The following is a 19,898-nucleotide window of genomic DNA, read 5'->3' on the forward strand; positions in this document are numbered from 1 at the left end:
TGGGGGGGGGTAGGGGGGGGTGGGGGGTGAGAGGGGGTGGTAATAATGTGGGGTTTTGTGGTTATTTACAAGATTGTTTAAAAAAAAATTGGGGGGGGGGGCGGGTGGGGGGGTGTTGGGGCGGGTAGGGGGGTGGGGGGGGTAGGGGGAGTGAGAGGTGGGTATAATGTGGGGTTGTGGTAATTTATTAGATGTTTAAAAAAAATGGGGTTGGGGGGGGTAGGGGGGTGGGGGTGAGACGGGGTATAATGTGGGGTGTGGTAATTTATAAGATGTTTAAAGAAAAAAAATATTTGGGGGGGGGTGATGGGGGTGGGTGGGGGGGTAGGGGGGAGTGAGAGGTGGGTATAATGTGGGGTGTGGTAATTTATTAGATGTTTCAAATTTTTTTTGTTGGGGGGTGGGGGGATAGGGGGGGGGTGGGGGTGAGAGGGGGGTATAATGTGGGGTGTGGTTATTTATAAGATGTTAATTTTTTTTATTTTTTTTGGGGGGGTGGGGGGGGGGGTAGGGGGAGTGAGAGGGGGGTATAATGTGGGGTGTGGTACTTTATAAGATGTTTAAAAAAAAATACTTTTTTTGGGGGGGGGGAGGGGTGGGGGGGTAGGGGAGGTTGGGGGTGAGAGGGGGGTATAATGTGGGGTGTGGTAATTTATAAGATGTTTAAAAAAAAAAATTTTTTTTTGGGGAGAGAGGGGTGAGGGGTTAGGGGGGGGGGGGGTGAGAGGGGGGTATAATGTGGGGTGTGGTAATTTATTAGATGTTAAAAAAAATGGGGGGTGGGGGGTAGGGGAGGTGGGGGGGGGGGTAGGGGGAGTGAGAGGGGGGTTATAATGTGGGGTGGGGTTATTTATTAGACGTTTAAAAAAAATTGGAGGGGGGTAGGGGCAGTGCCTTCCCCAGGAATTTGTTCAGGCGCCCCGGGGCCGACCGGGGGTGGGTTCGGGAGTGGTGTCCCCTCCTGACGTTGATTTTTGTTAATTTAACGTGTCAATTCACGTTCTGTGGTGCGTTATAACTCAAAGAAAAACAGCGTCAAAAGACGTCATTTGGTGCGCTATGACTCTTCAAAAAAATCCCCCAGTCATTTAAAAATATATTTTTTTATATTGTTTAATTGTTTTAAAACTTTTCCGCACAGATAGTAAAATCCCGACTCGAATGATTCCCCAATACATCCGTTTCAACCCGACTCTATTACTGAATACTTACTATTTTTCAAGTTTCTATTTATTTCCCGATAATCCCGTTAATTCCGTTTTTATCAATCTCTTTCTGGTAAATATTTACGATAAAAGCTTTCAGTTATTTCTTTAACACAAACCTTGCCATTTTTAAGTGACTATTTATAGATTTGATGAAATATTGCCTCTGAATATGCGTCAATCCCCTGACCTGTTGTGTGCTTGTTAAAACGCTATATACACGCCATTTGTATGCAATAGACGCGACGTTGTACATGCTGCATAATTTTCGCGCTCTTTTTAATTGAGAAAAAGATTCGACACAAAATAAATTTGCACTGCTAATTTGAAGCAAAAATATTTAACGTTGCGGTAACATTTACATTCGGAAGTGTGTTTCGGATTAAAAACGCGTTAACATCGACTTACGGTAATGGGTTTCGGATTACAAATGTAATTATTCCCATTTGAGATTTCAACAAATATTAACCGTTGCGTTATAAATTCAACGATAATTTGTTTACACACTTTACGAGTCGAATAAATGTTTTGACGGAATTATGCATGAAATTCACGTTGTCCACGAGGATCACGGCCGGTTGCCATCGTCAGTCTTCTAACTATCGATTATCGGACGAAACATTTACAAGTGTGCGTAATTAATTCAACGAAAATTTGTTAAAGCGCATTACGTGTCGAATAAATGTCAGAAAAACGAGGTGAATCAGTTCTATAAATGGACATGTTGAAATATACATGTACTGGAATTAAATAAATTGTTATGAACTTAGGCCAAAAAAAAAATAGTCTTGGTTCAGGGAACATGGCCAGAAAAATGTAGGAGGGTAGGTAGGTTTTTTCTTTTTTTTTTTTTTTTTTTTTTTTTTTTTACCAGTCGACTGATTTCAGGGTGAAAAAGGGTCAGTTAATGCACCCATGATTGTTTAAACACTGACCAAATGATTAATATTGCACATGTGGTATTTAGTCGTTGTATATTATTCAATATTCCTAGCTCTTTATGCACTTCTTCAGGGCTAGCGCTGGCCCAAAATTTCTTTTAGCCAACCATTTTTTCTTTGTCTGTCTGTGATAGTGTGACCTTCATATTCAAAAGTGAACAAGCCATCTTTATCAGTCTCTGGTTTTTGGTGTGTGACCTTCAGAATTTTTTTCATCATGAGACCTGACCTAGTCTCCGACAGGTGCTCAAGAGTCTGAATAGTTGCTGTCAAAAAGAGGGTAACCTCAGAATAGCACAAGTCTTTCTTCTGGTACATTTTTTGATAAAATGGCAATGGGTTTGAGCGCATCGCACAGGAAGTGAGCAGTGTACATAAATTTGAATGTTGCTATTGGTTTGTACAGGCTAAGGGCGTCACAGTACATTGATTTTGATTCATTATCAAAGCGAAGCCAATTGTTGTCAAGTTTCCATGACTCTTTGAATGTTCTAGTGTTTTGTGTTTTAATTATTTTTTTTTGTTATGACTCTTTTTCGTCCAACAACGCTTTAAGGTTAAAGACGCCATGTGAGCGACTTTAGAGACAAAGTGGTTACTTCCATTTTTATAGTAGTGTAGATGAATGACTCTTCCTATGTGTTAAAAATTTGAAATGTTAATTAAAATTAAACCGCGCGTGTTTTTCACATTTTTATTTGATTAAAATACGCTGCTGTCAGTTAGCATAGTGTGCGAGTAAAACAAACAAATTAATTAATTATCATCTTTTCATTTCGATCGGAAATTGGCAGAAAGTTGTAACATCATCGACATAGAACTAATTATTTAATTATCACTTTTAAATTCAGATCAATAGACAGCTTGGAAATAGTTAAAATATTGTCACGCTTCTTTTCATTTTTAATCTTTAATAATACGACATTTGCGACCGGCCGCTATTTTGTTTGCAGACGACAATATTAACTGTGTATTCAAAGTGCACAGTGTCTGCGCATGAATGACCGAATATTACTCCATAGCTCCACCCATTTTTACATTTCATTTAACAACGTCATTTCATGTGTAAGCGAGCTCAATGTTGATTGGCCAGCTAGCATGCGCACTTCAATAACAATAAGGTCAAGCGATTGTCTCGTATACACGTGCAGACCGGTTATTGTTCACTGTTCAAATTGCGAACACTTTCATTGAAACAAAGAGAAAAATATAAAAAACCAATCCAGGTTTAATTGGTGGCTGTTTTCAATGAAATTTTACGAGATTTTAGCATTTTCGCCATCAGATTTTTTTCCATGGACCAAAAAAATCGTTAGGGTCGGGGGCAAAAAATAGGGTCGGTCGGGTTCCCTGAACCAAGACTATTTTTTTTTTTGGCCTTATCACATAATTGTAACCGGGAGTCATTTGCACAACTTACTCGCTATAATAATTAATTGTTTACCACTTGCAATTAATTTCTCGTATTAATTATGAGTCATAGGTAACACTTGTTTACAGTAAAAAGGTGTGATGATGATGCCCGAAACCGTCTTTAATGTTCTGTACTGTACTAATTACCGGTTTTATGTACTGTACTAATTACCGGTTTTATATTACTCAAAGGGTACAACTTCTTGCTAATCAAGCTGCGATAAACTCTTACTTCATTCCCGACGTCAATCAAAAATAATGGTCGATAGTTAACCCCGCCCTCATAAGCATTCGCGTAACCGATTGGACGATGAACTTCACAGTTTGACGACTGGAAAGTTACCAGATACATCCTTGTCAGCATTTAAATGACCGAGTAATGTGGCTAGAATAATCGATACGGGCGTCATGCTATTCTCTTATCAGTGGATTATCTATTACCCCATGTGGTGTTTATGGCGATTATTTGTGAAAGTAGGAACCGAGTGCTCTTTTAAAACAGGGAATATTAATACACTGATAGGAAAACCTTGATTTTTTTTGGACAATCTCCACTTTCTTTTACTGAAGAATACACTGATCGGAAAATTTCAAGCGCCCCGGGGACTCTGATTTCGAAATTCAAGCGCCCCAGCAAGGGGCGCTTTAATGGCCTGGGAAAGACCCTGGGTAGGGGGTGTGGGGGGGAAGGTGGGTTGGGGGGTGAGAGGGGGGTATAATGTGGGGTGTGGTAATTTATTAGATGATGCTTAAAAAAAATAAAAATTGGGGGGGGGGTGATATCCTCTATTCATTAAACATGAAATTTTAACTTATTGCATTTGTTTCCCCTGTATATAAGAAAGATAAAATAGTGTATTTCCTCCCCTGTCCTGCTTATATTTATATTAATCAACAAAATTAAACATTAGCACAATATTTAATATACAAAATATACAAAAAAATCATATTCTGATAATATTTTTACTGATCTACTTTATTTTACTCAAAAGATGATGTTTCATTGGACTGATAATTATAGATTTAGGATTACAGACCAGTTGCTTCAGTTATATTGTTCAGAGTTCGCAGCGTATGCATTCTTGAGTTATCATCCAAAAACCATTTTACTATTTTGGGTCACCATGACCTTGACCTTTGACCTAGTGACCTCAAAATCCATAGGGGTCATCTGCAAGTAATGATCAATGTATCTATGAAGTTTCATGATCCTAGGCCCAAGCGTTCTTGAGTTATCATCTGACAACCACCTGGTGGACGGACCGACAGACCGACATGAGCAAAGCAATATACCCCCTCTTCTTCGAAGGGGGGCATAAAAACTTGAATCTAGTAAGAAAGGTCTTAAATGAAAGATAACCTTCTAAGGGACCACAAATGTGTGAAAATATGTATCTAAGTGGCAAATGGTTAACTGGATTATCTAAGGAACTACAAATGTGTCAAAATGCTTATCTGAGCAGGAAGGGTTAAATTCACCAGCATGTACACTGTCTACCTGTAGGAGTCGTAGAGATTTGCCCTGAGCTGGTGACGTTCACTAAGCAGTTTCTCAATGGCCGACTGACACTCACGCAGCTGCATCACGTAGAACGCCTTCGACGAGGCTAGCTCGTCTGCCATCACCCTGTAAGCAGACAAAATCGTTGTGATAAAGTTTTTCATTAATAATGAGTCAAAAATGTGGCTTTGTAATATGGTTTTTTTATGCATTGACCTGGAGACATAGTTTTTGGACAGGCATTACCCAGATTAAAACATGGCCTAGACATTGTTGGGATGCACATTCTGATACAGTTTTATTGAGATCATATCTATGGTGTCTACAGTCTGCCATCAACCTGCAAGCATGCAAAATAACTGATTTTATTAAAGAGTAAATTTTTTCACGTCACTTTGCTATGCTTACATTCCTGCACAAAGATTAACATAAAAAAAATAAAACACTTTGCTTTGTTTAGATTCATGCAGCTGCATAACTCTGAATTCCCTGAAAGAGACCAATTTTTCTGCATTAACCCTGCACAACAACAAAAAGGGCCATAACTCTAATGTTATTGTAAAATAATGATGTTTTGCTATGTTTTCTCTCATGCAGCATCATTACGTAGAATGCCTTTGACAAGGAAATTTATCTGACCTCACCCTGAATTATGAATCTGATTTAAATGTGAATTTAAGGTACGATTTATGAAACTTAGCTATGTTTACATTCACAACATTGTCGTTTCATCACTAAGAATGCCTAAGAAACCAATGCGTCTCTTATTGCCTTGCACAGAGAATTCAGGGACTTAATTCCAAATACATCTAAAATAGAAGCTCCTCACTCAAGGTTTTCACTTACACAAATTTCAAGAAAACCTTGAGCTTTTCCTAAAATATCAACCAAATGGAACTACTGGCAACTATAACCAACCTGTACTTGCTGTTACTCACCTGCATGCCAGGTACTTGCTGTTACTCACCTGCATGCCAGGTACTTGCTGTAACCCACCTGCATGCCAGGTACTTGCTGGTACTCACCTGCATGCCAGGTACTTGCTGTAACTCACCTGCATTCCAGGTACTTGCTGTTACCCACCTGCAAGCCAGGTACTTGCTGTGACTCACTGCATGCAAGGTACTTGCTGTATCTCACTTGCATGACAGGTACTAGCTGTTACTCACCAGCATGCAAGGTACTTGCTGTAACTCACCTGCATGTCAGGTACTTGCAGGTACTCACCAGCATGCCAGGTACTTGCTGTTACTCACCTGCATGCCAGGTACTTGCTGTTACTCACCTGAATGAAAGGTACTTGCTGTTACTCACCTGAATGCCAGGTACTTGCTGTAACTCACCTGCATGCATGGTACTTGCTGTAACTCACCTGCATGCCAGGTACTTGCTGTTTCTCACCTGAATGAAAGGTACTTGCTGTAACTCACCTGCATGCCAGGTACTTGCTGTAACTCACCTGCATGCCAGGTACTTGCTGTTACTCACCTGCATGCCAGGTACTTGCTGATACTCACCTGCACGCAAGGTACTTGCTGGTACTCACCTGCATGGCAGGTACTTGCTGGTACTCACCTGCATGGCAGGTACTTGCTGGTACTCACCTGCATGCCAGGTACTTGCTGGTACTCACCTGCATGCCAGGTACTTGCTGATACTCACCTGAATGAAAGGTACTTGCTGTTACTCACCTGCACGCAAGGTACTTGCTGGTACTCAACTGCATGGCAGGTACTTGCTGGTACTCACCTGCATGGCAGGTACTTGCTGGTACTCACCTGCATGGCAGGTACTTGCTGGTACTCACCTGCATGGCAGGTACTTGCTGGTACTCACCTGCATGGCAGGTACTTGCAGGTATTCACCTGCGTGCCAGGTACTTGCTGGTACTCACCTGCATGCCAGGTACTTGCTGGTACTCACCTGCACACAAGGTACTTGCTGGTACTCACCTGCATGGCAGGTACTTGCTGGTACTCACCTGCATGGCAGGTACTTGCTGGTACTCACCTGCATGGCAGGTACTTGCTGGTACTAACCTGCATGGCAGGTACTTGCTGGTACTCACCTGCATGGCAGGTACTTGCTGGTACTCACCTGCATGGCAGGTACTTGCAGGTATTCACCTGCGTGCCAGGTACTTGCTGGTACTCACCTGCATGCCAGGTACTTGCTGGTACTCACCTGCACACAAGGTACTTGCTGGTACTCACCTGCATGGCAGGTACTTGCTGGTACTCACCTGCATGGCAGGTACTTGCTGGTACTCACCTGCATGGCAGGTACTTGCTGGTACTCACCTGCATGGCAGGTACTTGCTGGTACTCACCTGCATGCCAAGAACTTGCTTGAACTCACCTGCATGTGAAGTACTTGCTTGTTCTCACCTGCATGCAAGGTACTTGCTGCGCCACATGTCTGCCTGTATAGAGATCTTGTCCAGGTGTTCATAGTCGTCACAGAGTCTCTTGGAGTAGTCACCAACCTCCTGGGACAGCAACGCCTTGTCTCTGAAAAAAGGGAGCCACTTGAGAATGTAGATAGAGAGGCACATTCATATAATTTTGCTGTAAGACCACCAAACAAACATTACTGAAAAACAAGACTATTGCCAAGCACTATATGTCCCCTACCGGCTCCACCATTGTCAGAAATTCCACCATTGTCAGATTTTTTTTATTTGTTGCCATAGCAACCAGAATTTTTGACGTAGGAACAAAATGAAATGACGTGCATAATGTCCATATTGCCATCTATCCATGTTTAAAGTTTCATGAAAAAATATTAAGAACTTTTAAAGTTATCGCAGGAGCCAGAAAAGTGTGACAGACAGACAGACGCACAGAGCGAAAACCATAAGTCCCCTCCTTCTTTTCAAATAATACTATATACTTCAATCTTATTTCCATTGGATCAAACTTAAGACTAAACTTTAGGATGTTTATAGGCTTGGGGCCAGTTTTCTATACATTTTCTATTCTTCGGAGTCGCTCATAGCGACATAAAATAGTCAGGACTTAAATTTTGTTGATAATTTACAGAATTTCAAAAAAGATCTTAAGACTTAAATTAAGGCTGTTTAAAGTCTCTGGTCCAGTTCTCTCTACACATGGGTTCTAACCTTGTGAGTCACTCCACTGGGTGATGTAGATTCTATCTTAAAAGAATGCCCAACATTACTTTTGAGCATAACTTATTACTGGTTAATGTTTCAGATCAAGATTAAGATTAAACTTAAGCATGTTTCTAGTCTTGAGGCCATTTTCATATATTAACCTTTTACCACTTAGATATGTATTTTCACGCCTTTGTAGTCCCTCAGAAAATTAATTTTAATTAAAGACCTTTCAAACTAGATTCAAATTTTAAGGCTTCATTTCCAACCCTTAGATACTGATGAGCAGCAAACAGCATAAAACCTGAACAGACTGCGAGTTACTCGCAGGCTGTTCTGGTTTTATGCTGTTTGCGCATAGTCATTTTCACTTTGCTTCTGAGAGGGAAAGGGTTACAGGCTTCATTTCCAACCCTTAGATTCTGATGAGCAGCAAACAGCATAAAACCTGAACAGACTGCAAGTTACTCACAGGCTGTTCTGGTTTTATGCTGTTTGCACATAGTCATTTGCACTTTGCTTCTGAGTGGGGAAGGGTTCACAGGTACCGACCTTGTGAGTCTCTCCACTCTGTGCTGTAGATCCTCGCCCACCGAGGCCACCAGCAGCTTCTTCAGCTCCTGGTTCACCTAAAATGTACATGTCTCATTATATGTGCCTTGTTATGGGAAAACTGGGCTTAATTCATGTGCTTAAAGTGTCATCCCAGTTTAGCCTGTGCAGTCGGCACAGGCTTATCAGGGAAGACACATTTGGCTTTTCATGGAATTTTTTGTCATTTAAAGCCCATAAACACATAACAGTTTGTACACTTAACTAACAGGTAACCCTGGCCTTTGGTAATGGATATGGTGTTTGCTTAGGGCAAAAAAAAAAAAATAGGTACCAGAAAGTCACTGGTTTAATGCCCATTGTGTGAGCGTTCTTTAGATCTCCCCCATAGACATCAATCTCTGGTTTTACCCTAGGAAACAGACTAAAGAGCATTTAAATTCACCTAAGGCTTTCTATGCAATCAAGCTAAAGTAAATAGGTTCAAACTCAAGTAATCAGTTACCTGCAGTTGCACTTCCAATTGGTTTTTCAGCATTTGTTTCTCCTCTTCCAAATGCTTTACCTTCTCTGAGCATTTACAGTTTGCAGACGGCTTAATACCAGCGCACACAGACTGGTTTCCAGCTAGAGACAAAGCACCTGTTTTCTCGGTAAAGGTACCAGTCTCAGTAGACTCTGAAGCAGACTGGTCTTCGAGTGACAAGGAGGCTCTTGTACCAGATGCCGTTCTTAACATGTTGTCCGCACTGTTTTCTGAACTGTCATCAATATTTTGAACTCTGTTAGTATTGATCACAGCCCCATGCTTAGAGTTTGAATCAGATGGCATAGGTATGACTGGTTCACTAACAGAATGGGCCATGGTAACACTCACTGTCTGCTTACTGATTGGTCCTACTTTGTTGACTGGTTTCACTCCATTCGTCTTCTCGCTTCTTGTTTCTGCAGACGCATCGTTTTCTTTTGATTGACTAGTTTCCACCATTTTCTGTGGGAAAGAGTTGACGAGTCTACCAATATTTTGATTGAATGTCGCTGTAGAAACAGGTTGCATTTGTTCATTGGTATTTTCCATTGTTTTATCACTTGAAGATAACTCCTCCAATGCCTTTGCAGTGACTGTTATAATACTGTCATGAATTGACTCACTTATGTCCTTTTTTGTTGACGATTTTGACTGTTCTGTGTTTTTCTTGGTTTTCTGTTCAAAACTGTATTTGGGCATAGGGTTTCTTAGCAACACTGTGCCATGACTCTGATTGTTTGACTGTTTTAAAGACGTCCTGCGTGGTTTCACAGACCCTGTGCTGGTAGACATGATAGCTGGTTCTTGAATATCTAAAAGATGAAACAGCATACTTGTTATTTAACCCTTTCACACTACGATACAAATTTTTACTTGTTTGTAGTCCATCAGATAATCAAATTAAAGACCTTTCTATCTAGATTCAAGTTTTAAAGGTTTTATTTTCAACCCTAAGATACATGTACTCATGAGCAGCAAACAGCATAAAACCTGAACAGACTGCGAGTACTTGCAGGCAGTTCTGTTTTTATGCTGGTTGCATATAGCCATTTTCACTTTATTTCTGAGCTTGAAAGTGTTAACCAGCAAAGGGATTATACTAATTTGAAACAACAATGGGCGCCAACAGAGAGTTTGAAATAAGAGTGGGCGGAAACTAAAAGTAACTCCAACAAAATTTTCTTGTTGTATATTTAATGTTAAAATACATGCAGCCGAAGGATTGAATTTCTTTAATTGCACTAACTAAACTATTATACCACTCAACTGGTAAAAATGAATATGTTAACAACAAATTGTCTGACACACAAAACTATGCAAATATTTAATTTACTATTAGGTTTTAAAACTGTTAGGGGGACAGTGTTTTTTTTGGGGGGGGGGTCAAATTAAATGCAACATTTAGTTTATTTCTCTATGCATCTTTATTAGTTAAACCTTATTAGTCAATATAATAATACTTATTCTCAATTTTAAAGTACAGTTGTATTTGCTGGCATGAGATAAAATACATTGATTTCCCAATTTTAGAAAAAACAACGCAAAAAACACAGAGGGCAATTTTAGAAGGCATGCACACAGTTTCCATACCCCTATAGTTCATTACTTGAATGTGTTCTATTATGTATTATTGATTTTATGACAGCCAAACAATTTCATTGCTAAAAATTAATAACGATCTATACTTAACCAAAAAGTGTCAATTTTAATGAACCGTTTTTAACCATAATATTATATGAATCCATATTGCTTAAAAGAGTATATTTACATGCCTTATGTCATTGACCACCGTTGACTACTGTATATTGTGTAATATATATATGTATGACTGTGCACTCTTGGGCTTAATGCCTAATGTATTCTGAAATAAAACCTACAACCTATTAAAGCAGAAAAGTATCAAATTCAGACACTAAAATTGAGAAAGGACTTTCCTTGTTGTTTATAAATGTCATGCCATGCTTCAATATTAGTCCAATTGCTTATAAAGTAACAAGTATCAGAGGCAAAGAAACACTACAGAAACTGGAAGCCATTGAAGACGAATACCTCTTCCATGGCTCATTTCAAGCAGGTGCAAAAGTTGAGTATTAGTAAAATAAAACATAAAATTATGTTGTTTGCTACATCAAATTGAGCACACACAAAGACAAAAAGCTTTATGTTGATATATTGATCATTTTTTTTGGTTTAAGGGAACATAACTGTGCATAAAATAGTGGTACATATTGACATACATGTAGAGAAAACAACACTCCTTAAGTTTCATGTTGAAAGGTAGAAAACTGAGAGAAAAGTTTCCAACACATAGTACATATGTACAATTATGTTGGTTTAAAACAGATATACATTTTGTCTATTTTTTAATACCCCCTGTGTTTGCATGTTGACTACTGTTTACAATCTAAAAGTAAGACCTTAATAACTAATACAAAACATTAACATGATTCATGCTTTTAATTTAACCTAAGTGTCTAATACACATTAATAAAAATCATTACAATATCTTACCTAACAAGTCTTAACCATGGGAGTGTATTGACTTGACAAATGATTGGTGTTTTGCCCTGGGCTACTCAGTCAAGTGGATGGACTTTTCTATCATCTTTCCAGACTTGTTATACTATACTAATTTATGTGTTTTTACCTCCAATGAAGAAACAAAAATTGCTTTTTATTTTTAAAGAGACTTGTTCACATATGTTTGCATTTTTGAAAATGACATTGAACTGAATTAAGTAACACAACTGCTATATTTGTAATACCGGAAGTTTTAAATCATTTAAAAATGAAGGAAAAAATAACACATAAAAATGTGCCTTTCCTGGGGCTCAAACCCAGGAATTCTCGAGCCAAAAGCAAATGCCCTACCACTACACCATCAAGCCCCAAGCAGAAAATTTGTCCGAAACTTTTTTTACATTGTTAAACTTATGGTCATGTAATTGTAAATATCATAATTTTATAAACTATTATTAAAAAAACTACTGTTTTAAACCATTGTGACTCCAAAGATTTGTTACTTACTCTACATTGAGAAATTTTCCAACTTTCCTTCTACACAACAGTTACACTATTATCACCAGTAAAGATCCATTGCAAGATAACTGACATGTTAATTAACAAGAGAATGCAATTAACAAACTACATCATACTGTGCCTTGTAAAGCTGTCTATTTGTGGTGCATTGTTGTCATGTGTTTTGTGTGTACATGTATAACCATATATAGTGTATGCTTTTAGTTTTTCAGCACAAATTAGAAACCGGACTTTGAAAAACCAGTATATGTATATTAATTAAAATACAATTCGCTTTAAATTTCAATCAAATTGTGTTAATTCAATGATCAGTTGATCTGTTTTAAATATTATTAAATTATGAGTCCCTGACAAATTCTTATCTTCATGCAATGTGCAAAACACTTGCAATAAGTTTAAGTAACACAACACAAAAATACTAAAAAATTTGATACATTTAATATTAAAATGTTGTGTAGCATCTGTTGTAAAGGGGGTATAACTCTTTCTTCTGATAAGTAATAAAAATCAAGGTTATGGACAGAATCATATTCTCCAATCATTAAAATGGACCCCACGAGATGCCATGGTATTTTGTGGAAATAAACAAAGGGCAATAACTCTCAAAAGCCTTGTACAATTTTGTTTGTTATAAATATTGGGATTTCCAGCAGTTTTGTCAATTTTCCATGAAAAGTGTAAAAGAAAGAGAGCTCAAAAGACAAATTTCACATTTTTGTATAAATAAAGGGCAATATATGTGAAGTGCAAGGTTTGATTTGGCTGGATATCAATCTTGACCTCTATTTTTTGTCAAAAACATTTCCATAAAGTTTGGTGAAGATTCAATGAAAGCTGCACTAGTAAGAGTAAGTATTAAGATGCCCACCCAACCACCAGTCCATCAAAGGAATTTCCCAAATAGATCCTGTCATGAGACGGGCAAATAAAAGTACAAAATTAGATTTCAAGAACTAACCTGATCATCTTCATGTAACATGCTCAAAATATATCAATTTGACCAATAAGAGGCTGTGATTGGGTGAAGATCATGCATACCCCTTGCAATATTATTAATCCAAATAAATAAAGGACTGATTAATACAATATCTACAGTTATTTTTTTTTATATCCCTTTACCACTTACATGTAGATACGTTTTTTGACGCATTTGTAGTCCCTTAGAAAGTTAAATTTAATTAAATACCTTTCTTACAAAATTCAAGTTTTAAAGGCTTCATTTCCAACCCTAAATTAGTTACTGATGAGCAGCAAACAGCACAAAACCTGAACATACTGCGAGTTACTCGCAGGCTGTTCTGGTTTTATGTTGGTTGCAAAAGACATTTTTACTTTGCTTCTGTAGGGGGAAAGGGATAACTAAGTAAAACAAGAAACCGTCGGAGACGGGTGATGCTCCCCAAAGTTTTTTTTTGTCACAATATTGCACTATATACTAGTATTCAGATAAAAGGAAACGTCTTGAGGGCACAGTAGTTGGGGGGACAATAATTTTTATTTTTTTTATTTCAAAGGGCCATAACTCTATGAAAAATCATCCGACCAGAACCCACTGATAATATGCACATATCCTATTGGTAGTGAAGCTTCCCATAAAGTTTAATTAAATTCCGGTCATTAGTTGCTGAGAAATAGACCGGACAAGAATTGCACTATATGTACAGTTAATGGAAAATTTCAAAGGGCCATAGCTCTGTGAAAAATCATCCGACCAGAACCCGATGATAATATGCACATCTCCTCTTGGTAGTGAAGCTTCCCATAAAGTTTTATTGATTTCCTGTCATTAGTTGCTGATAAATAGCCCGGACAAGAATTGCACTATATGTACAGTTAATGGAAAATTTCAAAGGGCCATAACTCTGTTAAAAATCATCCGACCAGAACCCGCTGATAATATGCACATCTCCTCTTGGTAGTGACGCTTTCCATTAAGTTTCATTGAATGCCGGTCGGTAGTTGCTGAGAAATAGCCCCGACAAAAATTGTGCACGGACGGACACACAGGCGGACACACGGACAGACGAAGCGGCGACTATATGCTCCCCTCAAATTTTTTTGGGGGAGCATGACAAAAATATGCATGAATAATTTCAAATGACCTTGAACCTTTACCTTGGGAAATCAAAGTGAAATGGTGTCTTCCTTTCCACACAAATGACCAGTAAATACCAATTTAGATGATTATAGGTAAAAACCTTTTGTAGATTTGTGCAGAACAAAAATTTATGATTTAATCACAGGTGACCTTTTAATTAAACATGTTGACCAGAAGATCTAAAGGTCATGACCTTTCCTCCCATGTAACCATTATAATTGAGCCGCGTTTTGTGAAAAGGGGGTTAAATACATGCACACAAAGTGTCCTCCCAGATTAGCCTCTGCACAGGCTCATCAGGGACGACACTTTCTGCCTAAATTGAATTTTTGATAAGAAGAGACTTTCTAGAAACGAAAAATATTATAAAAGGGGAAAATGACATCCCTGATTAGCCTGTGCGGACTGATATGTTAAAGCAAGCGATCTCAAAAAAACTACTAAATGTGTTTCTGTTAACCGGTTAATAACCAGTTATGGCAAAAGGTTAACCAGTTAATGTGTTTTGTAACCTCTTGCATCCCAAGTAAAAACGATAAAACAGGATTTATGATTCGCCTTTCCACTGACAAAGTGACTTTCACCATCAGGGGATTAGGACGGAGTGACGAAGAAAGTACAGAAAACCAATCTGAGTGAATTTGACATTTATTGCACAATGTCGTAAACTTCAACAAAAACATCGTTATTTCCCTTCTACCCTTCTGGGCAAGCAAGAAAAACCGCCAAGCGTGAAACACCATTTCACGCCCGCCCAGCTTCACAAAAACATATACATTTCCCTTCTACCCTGCTGGGCAAGCAAGAAAAACCGCCATGAATTGGACATAAATTGCAAAATGTCGTAAACTTTAACAAAAACATCTTAATTTCCCTTCTACCCTGTTGGGCAAGCAAGAAAAACTGCCTTATTACATGTTAACGAAAAAAAAACATACCGGTACATGAAGGTACATAATAACAGGCAAATTTAAAATCATACATGACAAGGCAAGAAAACATGATAGGCAAAATAAAGAAAATTAAAGCTGCATAAATCTGCATGACAATGTTAAAGGCCTAAGTCAAAATACATAGAAGGCAACATGAAAAAAAACCATATATGTACAAATGTATATATATAAATATATAGCTGAGGCGGAATGGAGGTACAATATTTTTCCAAGCAACTTTCTGCTAACAGCGTTTTCTAAGACTGCGAGAAGAGCGCTTTCCTTTGTCTGCGAAAGGACGCTAGGCGCGGGTGACGCTAACTGTCACGTGACTCAGATCCCAGCGCCCGATTGGCTGACCCGTTACGCAAAATTAAGCAACCTATTGGCAAAATTCGCATCCGCCCCGCGTTATTACATAACTTAGAACCAAGTTTGATTCATAAAACCTTTTATGTGTGCATACAATTTCATTTGTAACTGAATCATACCAGCGCATGTTTGTTTGTAGGCCCAATAATTTGTGAAGACATGTGTCATAACCTTAGAACTTGGATCATGTGATGTAATGTATACAACATATATGGTATATACAATGTTGCATAGTTTTGTGTGCAATGTCTTTTATGGAAAATGATTTAAGATATATAAGGACTACTAATAACTATGGGTTAGATCAGAGAGTTGCATGCAAAAAGCAAGAACTAATGTGACATCATGTTTGCCATGACATGATTTTAAAAGATGGTCGGGTAACTCAATTTCAATCACGATGTTTTAATTAAACCCAACTCCATCCATAGTTATTTTTTTAGTTGTTCGCGTAGCAAACACTAATGTTGTTACTCGAAATTTTAAGTCGGTTCAGCTTATCTACGGAAAGCCTACTACCTGCCACACATGCCGTATCCGCGCGAGAAAGATGAGTTGTATAATTTATGCAACAGGTTTGAGTTCTCCAACTATTGTTTTAAATGTAATAGTTTCGAACAGAGCTTGTATAGAAAAAAATCAATAAACAATGATTGTATTATATGTGTCGCGGAAGAGATTGTATATGAATGATTAAAATAGTCTACTTTCTGCTGTGTCTTCAGAACGCAGTATTTTTGCTCAGCTCATTCATAATCTGAGGCTATTAATAGATGCGGCTGCCGATAACTAGGGAGAGTCCAATTGCACGGGTGATAACAACGCAATAGTATAAGGTTACACTTGTTTATATTCACAGTTCTCAATTAATAAAACGTTGAACATGGGTTCAACAGTTACTACAGGGATATGATAGACAACATCAAAAATGCTTCAAATCGCTAAAGCCAAGTATAAAAAACAATTAAATATTACAAGAATTATCTTTAAAATAAGTAGTCTTGCTGTTTTTGAAATAAAGTTTAAAATTTCGGTTTCTAAATAATTTAATTGAAAACAAAAGTAAACTATTGTGTTTTTTTACTTGTTAGTCGCATATTTACTGCATGAAATGTGTGTTATAATAGGCAAACCATAGATCTACATTAGTTTAAATTATATTATGGGAGTGAACACCATAATGTGTCCTCACATAGCTTATTATGAGTTTATTTCTTCATCATCGAAATATATCGTATGTTAATATTTGATAAACATGCAGTTTTCTTTCCAAACATTTGAATCACACTTTCATAGCTGCGTCATGCGAAAATGGGTCTTATGGTCTTTCGACCAACGTAGCTCAAGTTTTAATGTAGTTAGCTTGAGAATTTAATACAATGCTGTTTAATACCAATACATATTATAATTACCGTATGTTGTGGTTCATTCTTTGTTTGACTCAAACCAAGTGAGTAGTGAGTAACAATCGTGAACAGCTCACTTTACATTCAACCTGCGTTCGCACGTAGAAGGAAAGGGTCAATTAGGTGCTAATTCCTTTGCTTACTTCAGTTAGAGGTAGGGCTGTCACGATTCACCGGTATATCGGTATATCGCGGTGCATGTCGTGAAAAAAATCGCACCGAGGTACGGCGTTGCCGCACCGGTTTTTTTAATATTATTGTATTAGCACAGATATAAATACATTGCATAATTATTTTGATATAGATATCGTTTTGAAAACTGTAGAAGCGATTCAAAAGGGCTAAATAAATAATCCGTTAATATCCAGGTCAAGCAAGCGCTTCCACTGGTAGATGTTTAACTTTCACGTTTAAAATACGGCGATGTATGGGTCCGTAACTTTTTTGGAATTTGGGACAGATTCCTTTGCAAATAAGTTCATAATTATCCAAAAGATGTTTATTCTATTTCTCATTTTCTTTCTTTAGTATATCAATCGTTCAAAGCATGGCACTTCCGAATCATGTTATCTTAAGATTCGGAATAAGTCGAGGAAGAGTCAGAACGCTACGGATTTTCAATACTGGGCCTGCTGACTCCGCATTTTAAACATGTCCATGAAGCGTTCGATTTACACAGATCGTAGTCACAGCTATTGTAAACAACATGGCGGACATTTTAGAAAAATAACAATTACAATAACAATGACGACTTCTATCAAGTTTATTACAGTTTATTACAGTTTCTAGTCATACTATGATGCCAGTGTTTTCTGATTATTGAGTTTAATAAAGTTTGTAAAACTTGTTATTGTGCTGTTTTCTTCACATATACATATTCTGTAAAATATCGCGGTACGTACCGCGATACAGTGTTGCCGTACCACGATATACCGCGGCATGCTCACGGCATATCGTGACAGCCCTAGTTAGAGGTCAATTCTTTACGTAATTGCAATCATAAGGCCCCAGCTTCAAAGGCTTGCATAAGGTATATTCTTGCATCATATAAGTCGTAGTCGCATGGCATTTGTGTTTAGCGTCCTTTTTCGTCACGTGGTACTTTTTTGCGGGTGTTTTAGCGTCTATTTTTCGTCACATGATCAAAAGATGTTCTCGGAAAAAAAAAAGTTCATTGAAACGATAGCATGAAATTATTAAGTTTGTACAATCTATTTATTTTCAAGAAGGTAGTTTTATCAAAATGATTTTTTTATTTATAATTTGTTAATTATATTGAGTTCAAAATAACCAAAATAGTTGTTTATTGGCTGCTCAATGATACATTGTTAACTTCCCATGATTGATGGCGCACCGACTGTCAAAACATTCCATTGCGTTGAGCAGAACAGCCAGCATCTCAAGCAAGTTCCTCAGTGTTGCTAAAGAACGCACTTTAAAAGTGAGAACATTCATTTTTAGTTGGTCGCGTTAGCGGCCCACTAAATTTACAGAGCATGTTTTGCAAATCAGTATGTGCTTGGCTTGCTTAGCTACGCTAACGACAGTAACTCACTTTGCTAGGAACGATTACCGCTGCCTGTCAGCATTGCAGACGACGAATGCTTAGGAGCTTCTGCTCTACTACTGCAGTGTGTATTTACCAGCTTGTATACTGCAACACGGTTGACTCACGGTACTTGAGGAAAATTCATTTGTGTCTAGAAACGATCTTCATATATCTGGTAAATGATTGAAAGGACAATCATATTTAACTTAACTTTATTGGACAACTGCCTTTTTATGGCAAAAATCCTTCAACATTAACTGCCGTAGAAACAAATCCAACACCACTGTCCGCCATTGTTGTTTTTTTTTCTCCCGGTAGATTCGCGGTTAAACAGCACCAATTTTAAATTAAACATGAATTATCAAAGCTCTGACATACTCTTCAAAGTAACAATCAATACAGTATATAACAATTTAAATATATGGAGTTTAAGACATCAAAATAAAATAAATAGCACAGTTATTTTCAGGCAATGTTGTATTTTTTCGTTACGACTATTGCAAGAACTATAAAAATTCAAATATTGTTAAAGTCTGAGTTTTACAACATGTTATTGCCGAAAATTGATTCCAACATGTAGTGAGAGATGTTTTCTGTCAGATTTGACAAGAAGGTTACGCAGGTTTGTTTATAAACAAAATCCAGAGGGCGCTAATAAAATACCGCGACTCAACCGGGTTTGAGTATAAGACAATATAGGCCAGTCTAGTGTTTATTATTGAAATCTGTACATATTGGCTGCTTTCAGGGAAAACGGGGCTTAATGCATGTCAAATAAGATAAGCCTGTGCACACTGATAAGCCTGTGTTATGCGCACAAGCTAATCAAGGACGACAACAGCGAACAACTTCAGTGCCTTCAGGCCCCGCTTTGATTTACTTCCGGTGACATCCAGCATTTGTTAAGTCTCCAATACTGACTTGACGCTTATATTAAGATTGTTTCGGAGAAGAAAGCATAAAAAGTAATATGTCATTGAATTAATGGCTTGTTTTCCGGATGAATAACGATTTCCAACATACAGAATTGATAATGAAAACTTACCATTTATTATTTTTGACAGTTTTGTTGTTGTTGTTAAGTTGTTGTTGTTGTTGATGATGGTGCTAATATGGGTAAAAACCGTTCTTAACATAACGTAATCATACTTATATCGGTTAGATAAGAGTTCTCGGTTAACACATTTTAAGCAATTATCACAATGAAATTCTCAAGAACGTTTAAGAGGTGTGAATCATACAAAAA

At 37.8% G+C, this 19,898-nt stretch overlaps 1 protein-coding gene across 6 annotated transcripts in view; it reads right to left on the minus strand.

Moving 5' to 3' along the window:
* The window catches only part of LOC127834127 (golgin-45-like), a 34,864-nt gene extending 15,051 nt beyond the window's left edge, over positions 1-19,813 (minus strand). For 3 of the 6 annotated variants that reach the window (XR_008027823.1, XM_052359750.1, XM_052359749.1), the window contains exons 1-5: positions 19,698-19,813; positions 9,233-10,068; positions 8,728-8,804; positions 7,448-7,570; positions 5,058-5,186 (exon numbers count right to left, since the gene is read on the minus strand). Coding sequence is in view for 5 of the 6 variants with exons in the window: in XM_052359750.1 (XP_052215710.1) it covers positions 5,058-5,186; positions 7,448-7,570; positions 8,728-8,804; positions 9,233-10,068; positions 19,698-19,788 (1,256 nt within the window). In the remaining variant the exon portion in view is untranslated. Of the gene's footprint in view, positions 1-5,057; positions 5,187-7,447; positions 7,571-8,727; positions 8,805-9,232; positions 10,069-11,767; positions 11,880-17,109; positions 17,152-18,658; positions 18,979-19,697 lie in introns of those variants that run through there. The other 3 variants (XM_052359751.1, XM_052359752.1, XM_052359753.1) reach the window with 3 other exon arrangements.
* Positions 19,814-19,898: the final 85 nt, after the last annotated feature.

This window comes from Dreissena polymorpha, chromosome 6, assembly GCF_020536995.1.
Source record: "Dreissena polymorpha isolate Duluth1 chromosome 6, UMN_Dpol_1.0, whole genome shotgun sequence".
NCBI classification, from domain to species: Eukaryota; Metazoa; Mollusca; class Bivalvia; order Myida; family Dreissenidae; genus Dreissena; species Dreissena polymorpha.